The sequence below is a fragment of the Limanda limanda genome, chromosome 5, assembly GCF_963576545.1.
Source record: "Limanda limanda chromosome 5, fLimLim1.1, whole genome shotgun sequence".
NCBI classification, from domain to species: Eukaryota; Metazoa; Chordata; class Actinopteri; order Pleuronectiformes; family Pleuronectidae; genus Limanda; species Limanda limanda.
Window position 1 is genome coordinate 14713849 of NC_083640.1, and position 21864 is coordinate 14735712.

At 44.8% G+C, this 21864-nt stretch overlaps 1 protein-coding gene across 1 annotated transcript in view; it reads left to right on the plus strand.

The window, feature by feature from the left end:
• emid1 (EMI domain containing 1) overlaps positions 1–21864 on the plus strand; it is a 49709-nt gene that overhangs the window by 25994 nt on the left and 1851 nt on the right. Inside the window, exons 4-19 of the mRNA XM_061071701.1 lie at positions 3320–3328; positions 6805–6821; positions 10125–10167; positions 10996–11079; positions 11196–11257; positions 11373–11505; positions 13066–13110; positions 13211–13318; positions 15386–15493; positions 17823–17912; positions 18213–18265; positions 18380–18442; positions 18534–18578; positions 18814–18858; positions 19014–19025; positions 20994–21078. Of these exons, the coding sequence (XP_060927684.1) occupies positions 3320–3328; positions 6805–6821; positions 10125–10167; positions 10996–11079; positions 11196–11257; positions 11373–11505; positions 13066–13110; positions 13211–13318; positions 15386–15493; positions 17823–17912; positions 18213–18265; positions 18380–18442; positions 18534–18578; positions 18814–18858; positions 19014–19025; positions 20994–21078 (1002 nt within the window). The remainder of the gene's footprint in view (positions 1–3319; positions 3329–6804; positions 6822–10124; positions 10168–10995; positions 11080–11195; positions 11258–11372; positions 11506–13065; positions 13111–13210; positions 13319–15385; positions 15494–17822; positions 17913–18212; positions 18266–18379; positions 18443–18533; positions 18579–18813; positions 18859–19013; positions 19026–20993; positions 21079–21864) is intronic.

The following is a 21864-nucleotide window of genomic DNA, read 5'->3' on the forward strand; positions in this document are numbered from 1 at the left end:
ACTGTTTGTATCCTCTTAACAAGATTTTTTTCAAAAAATTCCCAAAATACCAACGACTGCACATGAATAATAAATGATAAAGGTTTGTACCGTCATGAGCGTCCACTGAAAGCTGGTATAGTACAATGTTATTGAATAATAGTGCAGGTCTGTAAAAGATGATGACAAAAGAGCCAAATATTTACATGGAGCAATGAGAGCATTACGGAATTTGTTTCAAGTTCACGTTCCCTATTCCCCCAGTAATCAAATAAGTGTCTCTTAATTTCTCATTCTGGAACTCGAAGCAGTTTTATAAACATCTGTAACCCAGAGATGAACAGCAGCAAGTCACCATCTGGTTTGATCAAACCGACACTCCTCCGAACAGATTGTCTGAAAACTCTATTCGTCCTTGCAGGAGGAAGCTCAGAACAGAGAGCTCCAGCGTTCTGCCTTTTGTAAAAGTTGAATGGGATCGTATGTGTCTGCAAATAGGCAGCGCGGAGACCCCGTCTGTCAACGCACAGAGAGGTGGGAAGCAGTCGTATCAGGTGGACGACAATGTTATTCATACTCATGTCTCAGAAGCACGGCACCGTGGTCAGTCCCTGTCCTGTACGTGTGTGTTTTAACAGGTGCACAGTTGCACAGAAATGTGTAATGATGCTGGGAGTGATGCTCAGATTTGGCACTACGCTGATGGTGGAGACAATGAGGCAGCAGTGTGCAGCAGACTCATCAATCTCCCACTGAACCTGGAGTGTGGAGGGAGTGATGTTGATCCTGGCCCGCTGCCACTGCTGTGAGAGCTTACCCATATGTGACCGTGCTGTACGTACGTGATAGAGCATCAGTAGGTCCATTCCATATGATCAGGGGGTGGGGGGTGCATGTGATATCTGTTACCTGGCCTATTCTTAGTAACTGCTCCATCCTGCAGTTTTTTGTGTTCTGCACTCAGAGCAAAGTTTTTAATTGGAGGAGAGAACATGAGACGGTCTAATTCAGAGGCTTAGAAACCGTGCTGTCGAGTCACGTCCGTGTCCACGTTCAGAGACTGTATGAGACGGCCAGGTCCACAACAAAGAACTTCTTCAAACAAGCAGCATGACGGACACACAGACACAGCCGGCTGCACCTTTATCAGCCAGACTTCCATGTCTGCTTCTCTTTCATGCATGAACATATCTGCTGTCAGGGAACCTATCCAGGGGACTGAGTGTAAGTAAGACACGTTGCAGTGTGTCTGCAGGGATATACTGCAAGAACTTATGAACTCTGAAGGCCTCCATATGTTTAAAACAAGCCAGTTTGTACAATATGTCATCTGAGCGCTGTTCAGGATGGTGGGGGGGGAAATCTGAGAGTCGGTGAGCGTGTAAAGACTTTTTGTAAAGTGGACGACATGACAGCTCCCCAAAGTGAAGCCAAAGTGTCTCTATCGGCTGCTGGTGTTCACCTCCTCCATGTTAGTGGAAGGGACATAACAAAACTAAATATAAAATAAAGACATTTTTCGCATCACACTGGACCGAGTGCTCACTTTTTCAGCAAGTTTGATGTTTTTTGATGGCAAGACTGACTCACGATTGGAACAGTGTTTGTATATATCGGCAGAGCCTCATAACCATGGATCAATTCAACAGTTTGGGGTTCAAATGGTTATGACACTGCAAATTTTGGGACAATCTGTACTTGAGGGCGTACATTTTTGATCAATTTTATGAACAAGAAACATAAGCAGACTGAGGACTTAAAATGCCGTTTCCATAATTTCACTCATCTGGGAAGGATGGGATTTGGGCCAAGAAAGAATAAATTATGTTTTGGCTTGGATTAGGACAAAGGGCCTGATTGTAACATGTCACAGACATATTCAGTGGACTGATATCTATTAGTGTAAATTCAGGGAGCCGCTGAGCCTTAGCAGAGATGTACTTACCTATAAACCGAGAATCTTATTCAATCACCTTTTGGGTTTCTATAATTTCAGATCAACACAATTTCTTCTACATCAACATATTAAAAAGACAATAAATGGCTCATGAAACGTTGACACTCAAACTGTTAATTTTTTTCTCATTCTTCCACAGAACGTTTATATTGGCAGTCGAGCATATTTACAACGACAAGGGGAATATGTGATGAGAAAAGGTTATGGATAAAATGTCTCCTCACAGAATTCTCTGACCCGGTCCCATTTAACAGTGTGTGCTGAAACACTTGGTTTCCGCTGCTTCACTCTCCCTGACAACCCTCTGAGCAGGGACAAATACTCTGAGGTAAAATGATCCAAGCTTATGAAGGCGAAATGGAGATTAGGGTGTTACATGAGAGGTCCCAGAGGATAGTGACAAATCCAATGATTTGTTATGGTGGAGGAAATGGACAACGCTCTGCGAGAGAAACTGAATCATGAGGAAAATTGAAAAAAATGGTGAAGAAAGATTTGGCCTCCTTATTACCACACATGTCTGCTGTTCTCACTTCATTTATAGCCTTGGAGAGTTAGGCAGGTTTATGGTTTGATATTGGAGCAAAATATTGTCCTAGGGGGAGCTGGAATGGCTGCAGTCTGGCAATCAAGTCTTGGCTCTGGGCGAACGAGTGCAGTCACTATCACGCAGTCATTGTGTTGGACTGGAGCTTTTTTTGTTTGGTTGTTATGGATCCGGCTGCACGGTTGTTAGAGGGGACTCGGTTGCTTTTATTGTTTACATGGGTGGTTATGGAAAAACATTTGTGATTCAAACCCTCTCAAGAAGTGTCACGTGTGCTCACACAGTAGGGAAACGACATCAGGATGGTGTGTACACGGGCCTCTCAGACGTCATAAGTCAGCGGTCGGACCAATATCTTTGAACTTCAAACACTGAGGGCAAAGGATTTACTCGCCAAGCACCGAGTGTGTGCAGTGAGAACATGGGGCAGGATGTTTCGCTGAAGATTTGTGGATTGGCCTGCAGCTCTGCTTGGCTGCAGCCTTGGGCAGAGCTGGAGCGCTCCACAGCCTCCGTATGGTTGGAACGGGGTCAGAGTCCAGGGTCCGCTGACCAGGAATTCAGCTGCATGTTTTTGCACAGAGCAACAGTGTGTTACCTCTCCACTGCTGTTCCTATTACAGTTGGCCGGTTCAACATCTTTTTTTATTGTTTAGTCTCTGCAACCTATTGTTTGGATAAGTCTGATCCTCCCAACAGTAACATCTCATCTTCCACTTTAAAACTTAATAACTGTCGTCTTATTCATTCCTGAGCAGAACGTGGGAACTTTATACTAATAAGTAAAGAATTGCAATTTGAAATCTAATAATCCCAGTAATACGCATGGGTTGGAGATATTAGAGGTCTGCTCGTCTGCAGTCTCATCAGGAGAAGGATGGAGGTAATGCATTAACTGGAGCCATCAGAGGTAATGTAAGGTTCAGTGTCCTGTCCAAAGTCACTTCAGCATGTGGACACGAGGAGCAGGGGATCAAACCACCGACCTTCTGGTTTGTGAACGACCCACTCTACTTCCTGAGCCACAGTCTTGTGCGATATCCCTTTGTGGAAGCTAACCTTCACAAAGGGATATGGCCTTAGATATTGGGGTTGTTGAAGCTTCTAATGCGGGATCAGGTGATCTCCGCAGCGTAATAGATACGTTACTTCCTGCCTCTGTCTGCTGCACCCAGCTGCTCCACCTCTTGCCTGAATAATGCGGCAGATTTGTTGCTGTTGTGAACACGTCTGTGCAAAGAAACCTTCCGCTGCGTTGTGCGTGTGTGAAAGGCAAACTGCACGTAAAGTCCGGAGAATCTGCCAGTTTTAGTCCCAAACGCTTATAAAGTGCAAACCGTAAAACAGCTCAGCGTGCGATATTCAAAACTTGTGTAGTCAGCAGCAATAACTTTCAGTTACTATGTTGTCGGTTGTGTGCGCATGGAGATCTAATTCTGCTGCTGGTTGTTTTTAGAACTATTGTTTGTTAGCCACTTGTGGCAGCGTGTTGGCTGAGAGCAGTGGGGTTCAATTCCTGCGGTGTGTGGGGAGTGTTTTTTATGCAGAGGTCAAAGACAAGACGGGACCCTCCCTGCCGCACTAGAACAGGGACCAAGGAGAGTGTGGTTTCATCCAGTCAGTCCTGGACTGCATCTCCACCGTCCTGTTTTTACTTGTTTCCTTGGCGACACCAGTCAAGACAGGGACTGAGAGACAGGGACGACGTTTGCACATCACAGGAGCGGCTGCCAGCCGAGTGCATTGGAAGGGAGAGCGTCGCCAAGGAAAAGTTTACAAAGCAGCTTTTATTCAGGTCGACCGGGGTCATCAGGGTGGAGCCGAGTCTCACCGGGCCTCCGTGTTATTGTGTCTCTCTTAATAAAAGTGAAGGGTGTGAGCAGGATCGTCAGCCTCTGCCGCTATTTTATTAGACATCTGCTTCTTTCAAGTGGAGGAAATGTTTAAAGACTGCTGGCTGGATTTACAGTGCAGCCAGTACCGACCACATACTATCTCAAATCAGAGCGCTGCAATTCGACAGATGTGCCCGCTGCTAATTTTAGCCACTTTACGCAGACCGCAGCATTGTTTGCTTTCATGGCAAAGAGAATTTTTTTTTCCATATACTGGAGGGTTTCTTGGATGATCCTGGGACAATCACCATGTTGGAGTCATTACCATTTACTTAAAAATACTTGTTTTTCTTCTTCTCTCAAGGTTGAGTAAACACCACATCCTCTTTCTGCTTTGTGGCTCCATCGCAAAAAAATGCCTCCCTCGCTGTTGTGGACAGAGAGTGTAGATGTCCATCAGTCCCACTGGCTTCACTATGCTCCACCGATAACAAACAGTCAAAGCAGACCTGCTCTGCTCAGTAATTAGCAGCGAAGGTGCTAAGTGATTGTGAAGCAGAGGTCCACTTTCCTGTCATTAGTATATACGAGTGCCTTGCAGGTATTCTCGTCAGTCTGGACCCGGCCTCTGTGGGGTTGATAGTTGTGGGTCTCTCATGATGAAACATTCTGGAAGAGACAATAGGCAGGAAGCCTGACAGGAGGGAGGTTATGGAAGGTGAGTGCTGCATCCTGTGCACAGAGGTCTACCACACAGATGTCTCTACCCAGTGAGGCCAGTCACCCCTCCCAGAATGCCAATGGGAGAGCACATGTCTTTAGGCCAGACAGACACCTCTGTCAGCAGACCGCAGTCACCCCCACAGGTCCGACCATTCAGCCGGGCTCTGCTTTGTAATTACACACCACCTCCTGCTGTGAGGGGGGGGGGCAGCCTGACTGAGGTGCAGGACCTGTCACTGCCCTCAGCATCACGACAGGCATGTGCTGGAAAAACAGAGAGTGAGAGATAGGAAGAGTGAGTGAGAGGGAGGGTGAGGTAAAGACAGCCCTGTCTGGGACTGAGAGGCGGGAGACCCTCCTCCTTCCTGTGGAAGATTAGAGGCTGTGTGCGTGAGCGCATCTGGACGGGCTGGAGGAGCTGAAAGGAGAGTGTGAGAATCTGCAGAGCCAAACTGAAGAAGATTAGTGATGCAGCACCGTTCATGACACTTGACTGGCCTCTGGAGCGTTTATCTCTGTGTGTGTGTGTGTGTGTGTGTGTGTGTGTGTGTGTGTGTGTGTGTGTGTGTGTGTGTGTGTGTGTGTGCGTGCGTGCGTGCGTGCGTGCGTGCGTGCGTGCGTGCGTGCGTGCGTGCGTGCGTGCGTGCGTGCGTGCGTGTGAATAGTGTCTGTGCACCAATATTATACCAAATTGCACACACCCAAAAATATCAGTCCCCTAAACATATAGTTCCATTTATTCCTCTCTGAGGAATCCTCTGTTGTAAATCCAGATCCACAACAAAATGTAATGAATTCCACAAACCTGAAATCCATTGAGCAGGTTCTGTGTAATCCTGGTATATATCAAACAAATAAATACAAATGAAAACATAATCTCCCCTGCAGAGGTTATCATTTTATCATTAAAAGTTTATTCAACAGCAATATAAGACAATTTCCAAATTTCAACTTCACATCGACAAAATTACCATTTCTCATGATAACGTTTTCTGTCCTAACTTCACGTAAGCTTACTAGAATTCAAATCACTGACTTAAAAACTATTCCAGAAAGTACAAGTATATAAATCATCTCCTCCGTTGCAGTAAGGAGACTAAATGTGATTCATTACTGTCACCTTGATCATCACTGATGGAGGTCTCGCTCTGTGGAGAGTGTGGTCAGGGTGTTGTTGTAGCGAGTGTGCGCTCTGCCCTACGCTGCCTTGGCTCAAGTGTCTGCTCTGATTGATGAGGTGAGATGTGTGTGCATTAAGCGAGAACCTCTCTGACCCTTCGTGCTCTTACCTCAGGGTCCCAGAGGCTGCGGCGTGGTTTCATTTGCAGCAGGTCTTTCCGACACCTCAGCAAGACTATTAAACCAGAGCAGATGTAGACCGGCTGCCTCAGTGCACTTGTTTTCAGCCTAAACACAGTATGAAGGTGAGGATTCGGTATTGCTTTTCCTCTGGGATCAATTATCTGACCAATTGCTACAGCGACGCCGCACTTCCCGCTCACCTGTAATTACAGCTGAACCTGTGCAGTGTGTGAGAGGCAGGGAGGCAGAGTGGAATTTCTAAAGGAAGGAAATGATGAAGTGTGTCCCACGCTTTAAGTCAGTCACCTAATAAAGGAAACCTGCAACCCTGGGAAAGCACAATAAACACTGGGGTTCAGATGCAGGTTTGAACTTGCCAGGGCACTGACCAGACTGAGACCCATCAGCTGCATGGGAAGTGGAAACTGCTAATGATCCTGCTTTGTTATGATTGGTTTTAGTAGAACACCAGGGGAAAGTTTTTCATGTCAAAAGGGAGGGATGCACAGATCTGTCCCCTTTCAGCCCTGATACCAATTGCAATACCTCAGCTCTGATACCAGCCCTTTATTTTTTCCCAAATTGTGAATCTTCACATCTCACTGCACCTCACTGTCTGTCTTGACATCTGCACTTTTGCAGCTCTGCACAATAACTGGGTTCTATGCAGTTCTTCTCTGGAAACTAAGTACAAGACGAGGAAAGAGAGAGAAAGAGAGCGTGAGAGGGAGAGGAGCAGAATGAAACCAGACCAGGTTCACATCACCTCAATATGTCTCCCTCTGTATCAAAAGTAGACACAAGAAATGATTAGCTCAGCAAACACATGTTCCGAGTAGCCACCTTGTTCTGCTTGGCTTGGTTTATTTTGTGTGTGTGTGTGTGTGTGTGTGTGTGTGTGTGTGTGTGTGTGTGTGTGTGTGTGTGTGTGTGTGTGTGTGTGTGTGTGTGTGTGTGTGTGTGTGTGTGTGTGTGTGTGTGTGTGTGTTCATCTAAAGGCAGCAGTCTTCAGTCTGTCCGAGGCAGCGCAGACGGAGACAAACACCCCCCTTGGCTGTCAGCACCTGGTCACTAATGATGCTGCAGTGCTGAGCACAGCTCATTGACCAGACAGAGATGGATCAGGACCTCGCTGTGTTGGTGTGTGTGTGTTTTGCGTGCAGCTTTTGCCAGACCTCGCACTGTTCTTCAAACTTTGACATAACATAGTTACACTCTAGAAAACAAGTCCTGGTGAGCTTTTAGAGGATGTGTAGGAAATGTCTGCCTCGGCCCTGTCTTCACATATCCATCCACGCTGCTGCAGACAATATGACAGAACAACAAAACTCTCACTGGTACATTCACAAAGCTCTCTCAGTCCGGCCAGTCTGCACGCTGCTGGATCATTCTGCAGAAGTAGAGAATAAATAAACAACAATAGGTGATGAGCTTGGTGGATCAGGCTGCTGAGTGTGAGCTGTGTGTTTAGAGGCCTCTGGTTGGCAGAGCTAGCTGGGCTTTTGGCATGAGGTTTATTTTCACTGGGAGAGAATCACTGATGGAATGACCTTGTCCCATTACAACCAGTGCGATTGTGTATTTATCACACATGCACAGGCAAAACCCTACTGGAGCACATGTACCTTATGTAGAGTGAGTGGTGCAGCTGCAGTCCTGGTCATTGTGCGCTTGGCTCTAACTCTGATGGCACCAGCACTGCTCCAAGTGGGGTTTAAGGCCAATAATAACAGCTTTGGAATAAAGCCGCTACTATAATAACATAATTTATCGATAGTAGCAGTTTCGTAATCTTTTGAGGAATCAAAAATGAAAATGCGGCATTCCGTCGAGTGCAGTCAGTTCAGTTTTTAAGGGTGTCCCACTTCTGCACAGTTCGCTCTTGGTAAAAATAAAACTCTGATGTTGGCTCGCATTCAATCTGCTGTTGACTGAATTGTGGTGTCTCAGAGGTCTTTTTATTTATTTTATCTATTTTTGTTTTACAGGCTCGTGGTCAGAGAGTTTCATTGGTGTTTAACCAAAGCCACCAGCTACATGCTTACAAAGATGTAGCTTTAGACCTCTGAAATAAACTTTAATATGATAAATTCAGTCTGAAATAGATTTTCTGCAAAATATAAATCCTTTTTAGAGTCCTAACCCCCAACAGACGATATATGGAGCAGATCATCACGTGCTCGAGCAGAAACAATCCTTCAAGCCCCGGCCCCAAACGAACAAAGATCAGAAAAAGATACTCTCGTGACCTTTGGTCATATCTTCCTCGTATTCCTGTGAGATTTTGGCACCAGCAGGGGCAAATATTGGTCAAAGAGTATTTATATACAGATAATTAAACTTTCTCTGTGTGTGTGTATGTGTGAGAGAGAGACAGAGAAAAATGGGACGAGAGACAGAGCTGATGTCAGGACGGCCTTTGGCTGGCTGAAGTCTCTGTGGGGAGATTTCTCTAATGAAGAGCTCTGACTCAGTCACTGATTAGGGCCCAGTGCAACACGGGGCCAGCAGGTCAAATACATTCACACATTGCTTTGACACTCACCCTCCTCACCCTCCTCCCTCCCCCACTGAGGCAATTAGCCCACTGAGAACAAAGAGTGGGACACAGCGAACCGTGTCCACCGGGGGGGTTCGTTAGCTGTGATGATGTTGTTGTTGGCCGACCGGACCGATGCATCACACTTGAGGCATCAAAGTCATCCTCAGTCTTTACCCCAGCACGGCCTGGATCCACACCCACACATACACACACAGACACACACAAACACAAACACACTCCATAGGCCTCGCAATTAACAGACACTGTCACTGGAGAAAGCAGAATATGATCGGGGCCCTGCAGGATTTGAAATTTGTTGTTGGAAGACAGACAGAGGGAGTGTGTGTATGAGGTGTGTGTGGGAGACAGTTGTCCTTGTGCCAGCGCTGGCTTTAAGCTTCGCACAATAGCTCATGTGTGGGTGAGGGGATCTTGGCACTTAGACGTTCTTTTCTCTTGAGGGAGAAGAGGTGCCGTCGGGCCGGGAGTGGCGAGAGCTAGATTTCCTATCCAGAGCCCCTTTTAGTAATTGAATGCAGCCATCGAACTCCAGCGTGTGCACATACTACACGCACACATGCACTTCTCTCTCTTTGTCTCTGCCGTCCTCCCAGAGTGGACAGTAGAGCGGTGCAGACGTGCAGGTTCAAAGTGTGTGTTCTCCTCGTCCTCGTGCCAGGTTTATGTTGTTATTAGAGTTTTCTACAACCTCCAGCTCATGCCATAACATTTCCCTGTCAGGTCATACATGGTTTGATTCCATCTACACTTTTAATCCTCTGAGAAATGCCCTCAACCCAAAACAGTGAAATCATGAGCACAGAGGTTGAGGAAGAGGAATTATTGGAGCGGTCTCAATTTACCCGTAACCATGTGTTCTTTGCACTTTTCATGCTCCTCCTTTGCCCTCTCTCGCTCTCCCTGCTCTCTGGGTAATCACTTGACCCGCTATGCTCTCCTGTCTTAAATTCCCAATCGTTTATTTTCCTTGGTGACGATAAGCTCTCCGTTTCTCTTTCCAGTGAGTAGAGGCGGATCGGGACATGTGATGTTACAACAAATGAGGCTGTTTAAGAAGAACACCTCTCTCTTGCTCCGGCCTCGGTGCTGCAGGTGCTGTTTCACGGCTTCTTTTTAGTGCAGCCCTTGGCTTTGGCCGTGGCTGCTGGCCACTGCATTGAAAGACGTGCGTCCTGGTGGCTAATGAGGTGCTGAACCCGGCCCCCTCGTTTGTACCAGGAGCACCTGGGCCGAGCAGAGCCAGACCGGGCCAGACAAAGGAGTCGGTCTCGCATTTCCACCAAAGTCTGCCCATTCAAAACATCCACAGTCCAGAGACACAAACTCCCACACTTCATAAAGTGAAGGCAAGACAGAATGTGAGCCGAGGCTGCCCATTCTCTCCGCACAAGGAAACTATTGTTTTGTCTTTTACACGCCCTCTCTCCCAGGCCTTGCGATTTTATACTCCATAAAGAAACAAGGTGAAAGGAAGGCAACTTGGCAAAGACGCAGCATGCGCAGTGTTTTCTCTCTTGGACGTGTGCGATCCCCATTTCTCTCTTCTCCATTCACCGTTAACCTTTTATCAGCTCTTTCTGCCTGATAATATAAAAAATCCTGGAGGACGACAGCCCACTGACAGACAAGATTTCTTGTGAAAATGCTTCATACAACCCACAGCCTCTGTAGTGATGACATTAACAGTAATAATACACCTGCAGCCTTTCAATGGACCGTGACTGTTAAGAAGTTTTATCAGAAGCATTATTTTTTTCTTTCTTTCTTTCTTTCTGTTCATGTCACTTCAAACTAAGATCCACAGTCCTCCTCAGTACTTCAATTTCTTATTCCTGTCTGTCTATAAAACATCAGAGGGAAACACTATCATTTTTGGAACCAAGGTGGATTTCTTCAAAGTTCCTGTTTTGTCTGACAAACATCCAAAGCCCCTACAATGTTAAATTTAATTAATTAATAACAGAAAAAAACTGCATCTCTTCACATTTAGAAAATGAAATCCAAGAATCTTTTCTAAATTAAATAAAAGTTTAAATTTTAAGTACAGTAATAACATATTTTTTCACTTTATCTTCTGTTACAGATGCAGGGAACCAGCTTGTTGCCCAGGAGGCTGTGAGGAAACCATCAACGCTACGCCGGCCGCCTGCACGCACAGGAGAAGCAACCTCTAGTAAGAACTCTGAACATGACACTACTGTACTTTGATTCTAAAAATACTTTTATAAATGATCACGTTTATGTGTCTGAATCCTGAAGGTGAATCAAGAAACTTTCTGTTTTTCTTAGGCTGTCTGAACTGCAGCAGAATCACAGCTCTGAGTGACAGGCTGAACTCGGTGGAGGCGAAGGTAACAGTTGATGTCTGACTTCAGCCACAGTTTCTTAACCACTGACAAACACCACAGTCGTGCATTCAACATGATTGTAATATTATGTGGCCGCCCTTGTTTCTCCTTGTACCAGGTCCAATTACTCAATGCCCCATCCTCCATATCGCATCGCCACCCTCAGGGTAAAGGAGAAACTGCACCAGAGGCCTCATCCCTAATTGGGGCTGCGCCCGCTCAGGGGGCTCCTGGTGAGCAGGGACCTGCAGGTAGATACATTTTGCTGTCTTGTATAAGTACAAAATATACTGTATGCTTCCATTGAGGGAGTCCAGGGTTTTGATAATTGAGTTAGAAACTACTTCTGAGAGCAGCAACTCCGTTTCCCCTCCACCTGCTCACTTCTGCTCTTTTTTCTTCCTCTGCACACACATTTCGTTTCCTTTAGCGCTTTGCTCTCCGTGAGCTCTCTGTGGCTGCGTGAAAAGTGCAACACTTTAGAGCATTATTTGACAACAAGCTTAGTAGCAGAGAAGTGGATGAACTCTCTGCAGCTAAAAGGTTAATCAACACTGCTGCGCTGTCACGCAGAAAAAAATACCCTCTTGTTCCAATATAATCTTTGTACTATTTTTCACTCTGTTCAAAATTACTCCAAAGTTTTTGGCTGAAGTTTTCAGATGTGGACAAATGAGACAATCCTGGTGAAAACAGTTGTTATCAATTTGTATCTGTAAAATGTGATGTATTGGATTGTTAGCAGAAAGGAGTGTACATACCATGGATGCTCAGAGGAATTTATGTTGACACTCACATTCATAATTTGAACACATAAAACATAAAATGATGGAGGGAAAAAATAGTGCATGTTATACCACAGATTTTCAGAATTAGCCTATTCATCACAGAGATATGTGGCGCTCATTTCTGTCTGATAAGGTCTATTTTTGTTCGACTGCTAGAAGGAACCAAAACCTGATGTGTGGGATCTCACAAAGTGGCTTTAAGTTCTGTCTACATTAATCATGACAGAGCAGAATAGTTCTGCCAAAAGTCACACGTGTAAATAACAAAAAAAAAATTACTGATGCATTCACTCTCCCCAGAGGATAAACTTTTTTCAATTTTGGACGCTATATGATCATTCCACTAGTGCCACCCTCAGGCCAAAGTGCAAATGTGCACACAAGAGTGTATTCATGGTTCCCAGGGAATAACACCCTTTGGATTTTAATCACTCTGTTAACTTACAAATACAGTCAAGTTGCATTTTGGAATAAAACCCAAAATGCAACTTGACTGTCGTCAGTTTAGTTGGAGAGTCGGCTATGCTACGCTTATAGAGGCTAATGTAGCCTTGGGCCTCGGTAAGAAGCATGCAGAGATCATTTCTTGCTAACGCCACGTTCCTTCTTTTAAACAAAGTTGTGTAGTGGTATTTCCGAGGTCCTACAAACAGAATTCGATGTTTACAACTGCTGGTGTTCCACTTTAACAAATAGAGGCTTCCTCACATCACTGTGGCCGGAGCTCTCTGTTGAACTTTTTATTAAAGGTCCAACTAAGGCCTGATACAACTGAACTCACTGAACAAACATTTTAATTTTCAGGAATTTATTGGCTGAGTCAAAGCTAATTTATCAATTTGTAACAGAGGTTTAAATTAGACTCAATGAAGTATAAACACAATATGCTCTATTACTTGGATTCAGAGAGTTGCAGCTCATCCCTCAGTGGATTTTACTTTCCCTCTCCTCCAAGTGTTTTGAGCCAAGATGTTGTTCACGGAGCTTTATCTCTCAATTAAGTCATCTCTGCTTTCATTACAGGTCCTCACGGTGAAAAGGGGAGAGATGGGCTTCCTGGCAGAGATGGTAGGTTGTAATCGTAGTTGCCTTTCAGTCGAAGTAAAACCATTTAAGATGTAAACCAGTTAAGGCTCCGTGATTACTCATGACTGTTTCCTCCTCTTAGGGAAGTTAGGGTCTCGGGGGCTGCCAGGTCCCAGTGGGCCTCGGGGGGAGGCCGGGGCAAGGGGCCCATCTGGAGCCCCCGGATCAAAGGGATCCCACGGACAAGCAGGTAAGAGTGGATGGAAAGTAAAATCCAGACAGACGATTTGTGGCCAACAGCTGAGTTTGAATGTTGGCATAGTTTCTCCATAAAGATTTGTGTGCGTCACTGCTGGACAGTTGTATACTTGCCCATCCACTTAGCTGATTGTCTGCAGAACAAAACATTTCAATGGGACAATATTGACCAAACACTTGTGGAAAAAATCTGAGAGATCTCTCACAAAACCCTGAGCCGTCCTTTTGCAGAGTGTTTGTCTTTCTCTGAAAAGCACAACCCACAGACCCTCCTGCGGCAAATGTCGGAGCTGGTAACTTACTGGAATGTGGCCATTGTGGTGGTTGGCTTTTAAAATCATATGTTTCTAAAAGTGCCGTCTCGGTGGGCAGTAAAAACATTTGTTTTTAAACTCACCAACATGTGCTCACTGCCGCTCATGGCCACCAACCAGAACAGGAAAAGACGCATGTATATGTATTTAGAGCTCACCCCTCGACGTACTAATAATAAATGACCTGTTGGGTAATAAAGTAAATCCACACGCAGCTGTGACTTGAATGATAATAAAGTCAATGGCAGTATAAGTTTGTCACAACATCTGCTCCGGCTATCGGCTGTTATTCCTCCGCTCAGGATCATGAAGGGAGTGCCTCTCGTTTCAGGCCAACATATGACCCCTGCTCGGTGCCTGCTGCTGGGTAAAGACGAGATTTAGCAAAAGAGTTTAACTGCAAACCCACGCCATGTGACTTCAATCTGAAATGAACATGAGTTATATATACACAAATCCCAGGTTCTTATGATTTCCATATGCCTGTGGTGTTATTGTTTTTTCTATCTCCATTACTTCATAAGTACCCAAAGCCAGAGCTATGTCTCGGATCCCAAGCTGTGTTTTCCTTATTGTGCAGATTTTTTTAAATTTCATTATAAAGACAAAGATAAACACACAATTGGAACGTGTCCAACGTCAGAGCAAAATGTAGACAAATGTGGTTTTAGCCTGGGGTCATGGGAAAGATTGAAGTGTGTGTGTGTGTGTGGGGGGGGGGTGAATAACTTGTGATGTTAGGAGAAGTGACACTGTACATTATGATAGGTCCTGATAAGTTACAGCAGAGTTGAATTACAAACTGTGATTCATATTTTGACAAGGTATCCCCCCGGCTGCTCTGGGGAACCATTACAGGAAAACTGCAGGATAAAAAACACAAAACTCTTTTCTAAAATATGTCACATATATTCTAAAAGGCCACTTTAACAGGCCCTTTGAGCCGCTCTGCTGCAGATTGCCGCTCACAATCTCTCCAACGCAGCCAAAACACAGCTGGTCACGCTGCAGTGTTTATTGAGGCTAAGTGAAAACGGCCCACGGAGGTGTCAAATCAGAGCTGTAATAACATTACCTTGCTGAGTAATAATTAGCTGACCGCCATTGTCAGATGCATCCGTGTATAAACAGAAAGTTGATGAGTGTTGGTCTGTAGGAGGGTGGGGGGGGGTCAGGGGGCAGCGCCCACACAATGAGGTCAGGTGCTTTTTTTCCCAGCTCCAAAAAACCCAGTCTGCTGGAGGAGGAGAGGCACTTTCAGTGATCGGCCCACACGGACCAGCCGCAGACTGTTACTGGTTCACACACGTACTAAAGCGTGTGCAGGGAGTATTTAATTTACCATGAACTGGTGCCAGTAACACTTTGCAGAGCGTACTGGTGTTTATTTGAGTTTTCCCGTGTCCCTGAGTAAGTTCCCAGCACCAGGCCATTAAAGACCCTCCTCCTGTTAATTACAGAGAGGAGTTGGCCAGTTCACTTCTCCTCCTCGGTCCAGCTGCTGATTTTACTCTACATGTGCACAAGCGCATACATAGACACTCCTACCACACACTATTATAATGTATCAATCAGCACTTTTTCTAATCTGTTTCCTCTCTGCTTTTCGTCATAGTTTTTCCTCCACATCCTCACATCTCCCACGGTCATTTATTATTACTCTGACACTTAGCGTTTCCTCTCCAGAAGATGCAGTCACTGTGTGTCTGTCACTGTGGTGATGTGTGTGTCATCCCTTCCCTTAGGTCCCCGTGGTCCATCAGGACTCCCAGGAGACAGGGGTCTACCAGGGCCGCCTGGGGCTCCAGGGCCTCCAGCACCAGCCAGTGCCCACATCCCAGAGCCAGACAATGGTAAGACCCTGGACAACCAACAGACCTTATACAGACACACCCTCCACACCAAATAGTTAAAAGCACTCTTTGCATTTGTCTTGAAAGTAGTCCATACAACCTATAATGCAACCTGGACAGGTCATCAGCCAGGGGCCACACAGAGACAAACAACCATTCCACATTTACATTCACACTTAGAGGTCTTGTGAAACTCACTTCTCTCTAAATCCACATCTGCTTTGTCCTCACCCCCGTCCAACACTGTGAATATTTATGTGTTTTCATATAAACAGTAGTATTCCTCAAGACCTGTAAGCAGCGTTTGATCTTTATATTTGGCTGTATGTTTAGTTTTTTCGCTAGAAATCCGCTTTTGTACAGCTTATAAATTAGACCCATGTCAGACAATCACTTCACCACCTCATGCACGTATGGAGAAGTTTCCTTCTTGGCTACACCAGACAATGTGATCCTACGTCCAAACAAAAAACAGCTTTCCATGAACCCAGCACGAGTACTTGTACTGAAATTCAATCAAAGCCTTTGTTCTGAGGCAGCGTGACGTAGGTTTTTTACTGACTTCTAGCTTGACACCACTGATATATATGCCTGCAGCCTCAGCCTTTTGGTCTCTCGTGCTGCGTGAGAGCTCTCACAGGGTTTAGGACTAATGGTAAACAAGAGAAACGAGAAACAGACAGGATGACGGTAATCCTTTAACTGCTACTTGCTCCGTACTGTTTATCGGCCAACGAGAACAGAGTCGAAGAGCATTAAAGGGAGGCCGAGACGTTTAGAGATTGACACAGACTTCACATGCTGGGATGAGAACCTGTCCACCACTGATGTCACTCAACAACTTCCAGATGTAGGCCGCTCAGACAGCTGGGGGGGGGCCTGCACCGGCTCGTACAAGGTCAACACATCGCTGGGGCTTTATAGGTGGATTCAGTGGTGAAATAAAGTATGTGGTGCGCAGGTTTGTAAGCCCCGGGTTCCTGTGTGGAGAGGTGCTGTGGGTGCGTAGAGTTTGGCATTACGATAGTGGGCCATTTCTTTCACATCAAAGTAACACCGGGGAGCACCAGAGGCTGGGGTTGGGGGTTGGGGGGTCCTGTGCCGAGCTTCCTTTGGAAAACACAGGATTATTTGGCTTTTACATCTGCATCAGGGGGATGGAATTCTCCTGTGCTGATCAGGAGAGGCTCCTCAAAACCAGCAGCAGCAGCAGCCAGGACTTGGAGCAGTGGAGAGCCTGTGCAGTTGTGTAAAAAGTATAGTTTTAGTGCCTCTGCAGGTTTTCATGTCACGCACTGTGCAGGAAATGAAGAGAGTGTGTAGAAATAGACACAGACACAGAGGTTTGGATGTCACCTCTGGTCCTGATCTGTTGGCGGTGTGCTGCGATCTGGCAGCTGGAGGATGTTACTGGCTCCTCCTCTCTGTGTCTCCTGAAGCGTTACGCTGTGATTGGATCTGCGTATCCTGTCAGTATAAAATGACCCAATGACCGCACACTTCCTCTTCGGCTCGCACGCTCACCTATCTCTTCCTCTTGTGCTTTCTCTCTAGTCAGATAGTCATGCATGCCTGGTCAGTGTTGTTCCATGGTGGATATGTAATGCAAGTGTTTTAATGCAATGATTCACAACTTTTTCGGGGGAAAAGTTTGATCGATTTGTAATAGTGATTTAGATTGTACTCTTTAGTAAAAAGCAGTATTAGAGTTTCCTGCTCTGTTGAACTTGTGGGATGAATTTGAGTATTCAATGGAAAACACTGCACTCTAGTGGTAAATCTAATTTGTGAATTAGGAACCTGAGAGGATCTTTTATGTCAACAAAGCGAGTTTACCAGTTGCTTCAGGCAGCAGTGAGCACACAGCAACAAACACAAAAGTGAAGCATATGTTTTCTTCAGCAGTTCATAGAGAAGAATGCATTTTGCCACAAAAGGTTCACGTCTCCGACACCACGTTCTGTCAGGCCACATACTAATCAAGCCTTCCTGCTGGAGAAATGTGTCTCTCCAAACGGCAACATGGACCCAACCAAAATGGACCCGTTTGATTGTTGTGGCATAGGGAGGTTTAAGTCCCAGTGATTCCCTGAAGGACAATAACATAACATTACAATACCTCGTGCAGTAATTGAAATTTTTTATTGATTGTGAATCTACATTTTCTGTCAATGAAGCAGCCCCATGCTGTGTAAAGACTTATTACTGTTCTAGATCCAATTTTATTACCAGAAAATTACAGTAGTCAGTTAAGATCCTGTTTGCAAATACTTTCCTTAACTGTTGCTTCTACATCCCATAAAAGTAACACATTTTGTTTCACCCCCAGCTCGCAGAAAAGACCTCTTCTACACCAACACATTTCATGACTCACGAGGGTCGCCCGTTCCAGGACCTCAGGGCCCCGCCGGTCCTGTCGGTGAGTGTTTATTTATCTGACTCTTTATTGTGTTTACCTATAACTGCACACAGGACGTGAGTCAGTGTTGATAGTCCAGTTTTATCTAGTGAATACTGTTTTGCATCACTTTTTGTTGAATGTTTCCAGCGCTATTTGGACCTAAAGGCTCAATTTACTCTGTCGGAGGGTTTTAGGTTCAGTTTGATTCTAAACCAGGGCAGTTGAAAGCAAAAAGAAAAACAGTTAAAAGTAGCATCACCTCCTCTCAGTGGGTAAAGGTACTCTGTGCTACTATGTATATTTCTGTCTATTCTGCAGGTCCCTCAGGTCCCAAAGGCCCAGTAGGACCTCCTGGTCCACCAGGACAGAATGTAAGCTCCCTCACATTACAGTTTTGCACTGAAGTCACATACTGACTATAACACTGCAAGAATTATTAAAAATCTGTCCTTGTCATTTTTAATTTCTAACCTGACTCGATACAGGGTAAATCTGGAGTTGCTGGAATACAGGGCCCTGTGGGGCCAAAAGGAGAGCGTGGGGAGAGAGTGAGTGCGCTCAGAGCTTGATAATGTAGGTTTTCTGCATTTCACTCCACATCCTTAAACAAAACTCTGAGACATGCCTCTGGTTTTTCAGGGTCCTTTAGGTTACCAAGGAGAGAGGGGCTTCAGAGGCGAGTCGGTAAGATACCTCCACCCTGTTAAGATTATTGCCTGAGTAAACGGGTGAAACATCAACACATGTCACAGCTGGTTATACTTCTGTAAACGACACTAACCAGCAGCACGACACAGACACACCACAGAATCAGAGCTCGTTCTGTTGGTGTAAACTGCTGCACTGCAATTATTAATGGTTTGAGGTCCCAGTAAACTTGAAACTTTTTTTTGAAAATTATGTTAAAATCTCTTCACAGGGAACACCAGGTCTTAAAGGAGAGCCAGGAGAGAAGGGCTTGCCGGTAAGAAAGTAGTTGGTGATAGTTCACATGATGGTGACAGGGTAACTACCCCTTAGTTAAACAAAAGGTTTTAAGATTCCTCTGCTGTGTTTTTAATGTTTTGTCTGTGTCTTTCTAACCCGTACTTTCCTTTTATCTCTTTCTCCTTTAACAAGAGCAATCTAAATGTAAGATATTTTTATTTATGTAATCATGTGTTCACTCTGCGATGCAATGAATCTATTAATGAATCTAACCATGACATTCATCGCAGGATAGTCTCTCTCCAGTCCGTACTATCCGACCTGTTGGTAGTCGTAGAGTGTCTGTCAGTCACTGGTGATTTTTGTTTGATTATATGTGATTTGTGTTGATCTGTGTGGTTTTATGTGTGAAATGTTGTGCTGTTTAATGTGTTCTTGTTTTTGTTGGTCCTTGGGGTGTGCTCTGGACTGCTGTCCTCTGTCACGACACTGTCCTCTTGACCCTAAAGCTGTCTGACTCCCTCTGCAAGCTGCTGTCCCCATGGCTACCTTTCACAGTCACCTTTTCAGCATCTGACTTTGGCATATACATAGAAATATACAAAAATACAAAAAAAAACAATTGTGCAACAACACCATGCACCAACTCTGACGGAGTGAGAGAATGTGGAATATAGTCCAATAAAAAATAACTATAACCCTAAATGTCTAAATTAACCTCAGCTATTCTGTCTTACATCTTATCAGTTTGATCGATTTTTAAGATTCACAAAGTTTCTATGATCCACAAATGTATATGCCAAATCACTCCATATATGTCAGTGGTGGGTCCTGTTGGGCTTAGAGGTGTTGTGCTCTGATGTGAGTGGATACAGCTATCCCCTTTAATCCCACAATGCAACCTTGCATGACTTTATCTTTCTGTGCTGCACCATTTCATGTATTTTCTGGATGTTAAAAGTCAACTACAATGTGAATGTAATCCGTATGAAAACATTGTTCTGTTAAAAAGGAAAAAAAGGCAAAGTTTCTACTAACTCCCTTTGAGAATGTAAATAATCTGGAATGTCATTAATCTAGCAGGTATAAAAAGCATGTTCATGCCTTTTATACGGAGCTGCAAGGCTTAATACAGGCAAACCATAGCTGCCCTGAACAGACTGTGTTGACTTTTTCAGAGGACTGGGTAATAAAACAATATCAACATAATTTTCATCAACAGCAATAGAACAAAAGTTCAATATGCATTGTGCAAGCACAGTGAAGAGGTGTAACGCATTGATCTACCTCAGATTCATAGTGTTATCCTTGGCTCATAATGAAGAGTTTAAATCCACAACACTTGCTCAGGAGCAAAAATCTGCCTTTTAACTTAATGTGACATTTATTGTGATAATAATCAACATCTGCTGATGTCAAAAAATTATTCTTGATGTAATTTAAGGCCATATCGTCATTGTCATCCCTGCAGCATTAAAATAAAATTTGTAGCTCTGAGTCAGTGAAACTTTGCCTTTTCTCTTTATGTCCTTGTCTTACTAATCAGAGCATTTCCTAGTGGAATCACTCACCCGGGCACCAATAGTTTTATCTCTGCATGTGTTGTTTTGTAAAGTTGATATTTTCCAATTTCGTCGTCTGCTTTACTTCTCTTGTTCTACTACTTGTGTTGCTTTTGAAGGTGTGACTCCTGAAGCCAATGCCTTATCCTTTAACATCAAACAGAGTTCAATGTGAATCTATCCTGCTCCTTCTGTCCGATAAAGACTGGTTAGCATTTGTGACCACAGCCTTAAGAATGAACTAAAAAATACTTGCCTGGCTTAACTGTAATACCAGACATAAAGGAATGTAGATGGCATGATGGAGTCCAAATCCTGGGAGAGTGTAACACACCTGTGTTATGTCACCAAAGTGCAGCTGGTGTGTAATGTGCATGCTGACGCTGCCCAGCCCAGCATGACAGAGAGTGACTTCATACAGCAGCATGGCCAGAGAATGAGGGAGATACAGAGAAATCCAGGGAGCAGATTGTGTCTGAAGAGCTGGGCAGATGTGTGGACTGTTTTAACCTTCTAACTGCTGAACTGTATTGAGACAAACGCCTTGCATCTTGGCGAGCAGTTCTTCGGCTTGTGCTCTTTACCTTGACGGCTGTATCTATCTTCACAGGGGGACGGAATACATCAGATCAGAGAGGCGCTGAAGATCTTAGCCGAGAGGGTTTTAATCCTCGAGACTATGATCGGTATTCATGGTGAGTAGGAGGCCTGAGGCGGGGTCAGCTTTAGGCAGGGGTCAAATGTGGGGGGGCTGTGGGGTGTTCAAACTCCCACCGCACCTCACCGCACTGGGACAGGGAGTGGGAACAGTCTCGAGCAGCCCCAGGAGCTGGTGTTTCCACCCCCTCACACAGTCCCCCCCCCTGTCACTGCTTTCTGATAGGACGTTAGCTTGCAGATGTTCCACGACTTGCAGGCAGACCTTGAGCTTCTGGCTCGCAGGGTGACACTGCTGGAGGCTATCATCTGGCCAGGTAACGCTGACACATCCCCACCCACAGCTCTGCCGGCCCTCACTGACTTTATTTTTGACAAGATTTAAAGAATGTTGATCGAGCGTTAGAAGCGCAACAATTCTGATCGTTGAATGCTGATCTGGTTGCTGACAAATAGATGAATCTTTAGAAATATATGTTTTATGTCTGAATTGTTTTGGTTGTGATGATCCTTCCGTGTCATGGCAGCACAGATATGACTCCAAAGGTCCTGAACATGAACTGGCTTCCTGCCAAAGTCTGAACATCTTTGGTGATTTCACATGAGCTATTTCTGTATTTTTGCATTTTTCTTTGCTCTTCTCACTAGTTTACAGTGGAGGAGGCTCAGCTGGGAAAAGATGATATCACAAACTTGCTTCCAAGCAGTAAATTAGGCCATGGCAAGATTTGGAAATCAAATCAGATGATAGTTGACTTCACTGAAAAGAGCAGCCTTAAAAAAACAACAGTTTTATTTACTAACTGTGTTAATATAACTTGTTA